General features: G+C 51.4%; 1 protein-coding gene across 1 annotated transcript in view; it reads right to left on the bottom strand.

The window, feature by feature from the left end:
- The window catches only part of LOC105500392 (paired amphipathic helix protein Sin3b-like), a 43,905-nt gene that overhangs the window by 23,179 nt on the left and 15,782 nt on the right, over nt 1-4,944 (bottom strand). The window contains exon 5 of the mRNA XM_011925895.1: nt 1,526-1,669. Within this exon, the coding sequence (XP_011781285.1) occupies nt 1,526-1,669 (144 nt within the window). The remainder of the gene's footprint in view (nt 1-1,525; nt 1,670-4,944) is intronic.

Here is a 4,944-nt window from a genome sequence, read left to right as displayed (position 1 = left end):
AGTCCCAGCTACTCAAGAGGCTGAGGTGGGAGGATCACCTGAGCCTGGGAGATGGAAGTTGCAGTGTACAGTGATCAATTATGTCACTGCACTCCAGCCTAGGTGACAGAGAGAGAGCTTGTCTCAAAAAATAAAAACAAACAAACCTTAACGCAATAAAACTTCACACACTAATGGCTACTAAAAAAAAAAAGGCAAAAAAAGAAAATAACCTGGAAAAGAACAAATGTTGGCCAAGATGTGGAGAGACAGAAACCGCAGTCCATTGCTGATGGGAATGTAAAATGGTGCGGTCACTGAAGAGAACAGTTTGGAGGCTCTTCAAAAAGTCAAACACAGAATTACCATGTGACCCAGCAATTCCACTCCTAGGTGTCTACCCAGAAGAACTGAACACAGGTGTTCAAACAAATCCTTGTAATGAACGTTGATGGCGGCACTGTTCACAACAGCCAAAAGGCAGACACAACTCAAATGTCCACCAACAGAATATGGATAAACAGGTGGCTCATCCATCTAACGGAGTATGATTCAGCCAGGAAAAGGAATGAGCACTGAACCATGGTAATACATGGATGAACCTTGAAAACATGATGCTGAGTGAGAGAAGCCAGACACAAAGGCCACATATGGTGACATTCCACCGATCTGAAATGTCCAGAACAGGCGAATCAAATTCACAGAGACAGGAAGCACATGGGCAGTTGCCAGGAGCTGGGGGAGGGGAAAGGGATGGCTGCTGATGGAGACGGGGTTTCCTTTCAAGGGGATGAAAATGTTCTGGAACTAGGTAGTGGTGAAGCTTGTACAACACTGAGGATGTACTACATGCCACGGATTGTTCACTTTCAAAAGTGAATTTGATGTTACATAAATTTCATTTCAATTGTTTTAAAAGTCTTATGTTCACAGTGGGGGAAAAAAGAGGAATTGGAACAGGCAGCCCTGGCAGCTTCAGGCCACAGGCAGGGGAGAAAGGCTGACCGTGCAGGGTGAGCCCTGAGCCTCCCTGTCTAAGGCCCCTTCTCGCCCATCTCTGCTCTCTACCACCATGGTCAGGGCCAGGCCACAGGCCACCTCCGCTACTGGCTCTTCCAGATCCAACCTGCTGGAGCTCCAGATCAGTCTCACCCAACAGGGGAAGCAATGGTGGTGGACCCAGCCCTCCTGCACCTGCCCACAGGGCTGGAGTCCCAGGCAGGGTGGGGCTCTGCAGGGCAGGCACAGGAGGTGGAACCCCTGGGCCCATCATCTCCATCGGAAGATGCTTTCTGCTTCCCAAACCACCCCAAGACCCGGGTACTGTCTGTACAGAGAAGCACCTTGGAGAATCGTTTACGAGCTTGCTGGGCAGGTGGAGCCTACAGTGAGGAACCCCTGGGTATCTGCAACCTGCATAGCTTCTGGGGGACCCCTACTGTGGCCTGGAGGGTGGATGGGCCTGGCCCAGTCCTGGGTCAAGCTGGCTGGAGCCCTCCCTCCTCGCTGAGGCCCCCGAGGCTAGGCAGGGACTCTCTGCACTCACCAGAGACCGCTTGGCTTCGGGCAGGAATTGTCCAAACTCGGAGAGCAGGTCCTCCTGGCCCCGGAAGAGGTTGGCCACCTCGGTGAACACCTCCTCTTCAGACATGCCTCGGAATGGTCGGCCCCTCGTGTTCAGCTGCTCCTTCTGCCAGTTTTCAGGAAAGGGAAAACAAGTCATTAGCCAAGGAGTGCTAGGCCCTGGGCTGGGACACTCAGGCAGCCCTCTGTGACGAGGACGGGATGACGCTCAGGAAAGAGCACCTGCCGGAGGAGCCCACAGGACTGTCTGCTCACGTGTGGATCTTGCTGCCCAGCATGGCCTGAGCCCCAGCCATGGGCAGGGCCTGTCCAGGAGTATGGGGGGGTCTCAAGGAGGGACACCCAGCAGTGTCCACGAGCAGAGGAGGCAGGGAGGTGTGAGGCTGGCTGGAATCAGGGGTGGGCTGGGGAAGTACAAGGTCAGGGGCGAACCCCAGGCCTTCCCAAGGGAAATGGGGAGTATGGAACGGGGGAGCACTAGGCCATGAAGGCATTCCAAGCCGAGGCACCTATTGGCCCAGAGTCACTGAGACCCAAGGAAAATGGCCTGATCCAGAGCTTAAAGCAACAAGAGGACCAAAGGGAATCCAGGTTGGAAGGCAGAAATGGGCCAGCAAAACCGAGATGGCTGTTAGAAATATGTCCTTATCGATTTTACACCCAAGAGTGTCACAGAACAAGAGGCAGTGGAGGCGGAGCCTCCCAGATAATATGGCGTGGCTTCCAGAGTCCCAATCCACGGCTGCAAAGCAGGAGTCCCTGTGCTGGCACCTCTCGCCCCTCTGCGCCCACTGCAGCCTGTGGGAAGGGAAGCAAGTTTTAAATCTTGGCACCAGTGGCACCTAAACTGCAGGAGAAAAAAACACCACCCTTCCAAAAAGTCATCAAAAGCCACTAAAAAGCAAAACTTAAAAATGAGCAAAGGCCACTCAGTTCAGATAATAAATAGAAATGATCCACCTGCATACAGACAGAACAACGCCCACATTGACTGAAGTTTAAAGAAACAATTTAGGCTGGGCATGATGGCTCATGCCTCTAATCCCAGCACTTTGGGAGGCTGAGGCAGGACACCAGCTTCAGTCCAGGAGTTCAAGACCAGCCTGGGCAATACAGTGAGACCCTATCTCTACAAAAAATTTTACACTTGATCTAGGCCGGGCGCAGTGGCTCAAGCCTGTAATCCCAGCACTTTGGGAGGCCGAGACGGGCGGATCACGAGGTCAGGAGATTGAGACCATCCTGGCCTACACGGTGAAACCCCGTCTCTACTAAAAAATACAAAAAACTAGCCAGGCGAGATGACGGGCGCCTGTAGTCCCAGCTACTCGGGAGGCTGAGGCAGGAGAATGGCGTAAACCCGGGAGGCGGAGCTTGCAATGAGCTAAGATCACGCCACTGCACTTCAGCCTGGGCGACAGAGCAAGACTCCATCTCAAAAAAAAAAAAATTTTACACTTGATCTTAGCCAAAGGGCTGAGAAATGATTAAAAAAAAAAAATTTAAACATTATGTAGGCATGGTGACACCCTCCTGTGGTCCTAGTTACTTGGGAGGCTGAGGTAAGAGGATTGCTTAGGCCCATGACCTCAAGGCTTCAGTGAGCTACGACCATGACAGTGCATGCTCCAGCCTGGGCAACAAAGCAAGACCTTATCTAAAATAAATAAAGAAGAAAAGAAACAATGACCAGACTGACTGATGTTTAAAGAAACAATTTAAAACAGTGTCACAGCCATCTTCTGCTCATCTGACTAGGCAGACAGAAGAGGCGGGGATTTCTGATGAGGGTGTGGGGAACTGGCGCTCTCAAACATGGAAGGCAAGACCTAGGCGCAGTGGGTGATGCCTGTAATCCCAGCACTTTGGGAGGCCGAGGCAGGCAGATCACCTGAGGTCAGGAGTTCAAGACCAGTCTGGCCAACACGGTGAAATCCTACCTCTACTAAAAATACAAAAATTACCCAGGTGTGGTGGCGAGTGCCTGTAGTCCCAGCTACTTGGGAGATTGAAGCAGGAGAATCACTTGAGCCCGGGAGGTGGAGGCTGCAGTGAGCCGAGATCGCGCCACTGCACTCCAGCCTGGGTGACAGAGTGAGACTCCGTCTCAAAAAAACAAACAATCAAACACCCAAGGCAGAAAGACAAATTTGTACCACCTTTTAGAGGGAAATTTAGTGATCTCTATGAATGCATGGTACACCCTCAACTTAGAGAAGCAGTTTGTGGAAACTCATGCTGCAGAGACAGTCAGTTCTTCTAGAATGCTTATTTTGAACAAGATGTCTGTCTAAATGAGATACAAGTACTGGGAATAATTTGAACATGAGATGAATTTTGTGTCTGCTTCTCTTCTATTTTGTGCAGGAGAAACACCAGGTGAATGCAGACACTGCTCCTGGCTGACCAGCACCCGGCGGGAGGATGCAAAACCACGCCAGCACCCCCTCCCATGTCTGGGCGCTCTCTCAGCATTGTGTTCCCCTGTGCTAGGGGCCAGCCCTGTCCCCATCTGAGGCCACGATGACCTGTCTGATTTCAGCTATCCTCCTCCTGGCCTTCACATAATTCACAGGCTGCCACCGCATCCACAAACCAACCTCGGGTCTCCTCCAAGGTCAGTACGCTATTTGCTGTAGTACTCATGTAATTCCTAGACACTTGACACGCACACAACGGTGCTGCTGTTTAGAGTCGGTGCCTATCTTTTCTTAAGTGTCACTGAGGAAGTTTTTGAATGTCATACCCTGAGTCTGTTTCCCCACGAACCCTGCAGTTCCCATGACACTCTGCAACTTTGCAGGGTGAGCTCATTCTCAGGGACCCATTTATGTGAGGGTAGGACTAACTGTCCGCCCCGGCACACACAGGACACACGCACGTGGCTGTACAACGGGTGACAGTTACCCAGCGGTGACCTGAGACAGGCTTGTGCCTGAACTGGTTGCTCAGTGAACCTCACTGAACCCAGGCTCGTTGGCACCACCAGTTTTGTGGCCATTCTATGGATAAGAACCCCGAGGGAGAAGGTGGCAGAGAGAAAGTCTGAAGGAAAATCCCACAAAGATGGAGAAACAGTAAGGAACACATGGCAAGATGGACCCTAGAGCTGCCTGGTTTGGTTCTAACAGTATCCCTGAAATATCTGAACCAACATTCTAAAACCAGGATAATTGACACAACAATTCAGACTTACATTTTAAAAAAATAGACAACCTGAGGCTGGAGTCACCAGGGGCCTGGTTTAAAATGCAGATACCATCCAGCTGGGTGCGGTGGCCCACGCCTGTAATCACAGTACTTTGGGAGGCCGAGGCGGGCGGATCACTTGAGGCCAGGAGTTCAAGACCCACCTGGGCAACATGGTGAAACTCCATCTCC

The sequence above is a fragment of the Colobus angolensis genome, unplaced genomic scaffold (genome assembly GCF_000951035.1).
Source record: "Colobus angolensis palliatus isolate OR3802 unplaced genomic scaffold, Cang.pa_1.0 Scaffold66, whole genome shotgun sequence".
Classification (NCBI taxonomy): Eukaryota; Metazoa; Chordata; class Mammalia; order Primates; family Cercopithecidae; genus Colobus; species Colobus angolensis.
This window is presented reverse-complemented; position numbering and strand designations above follow the sequence as displayed.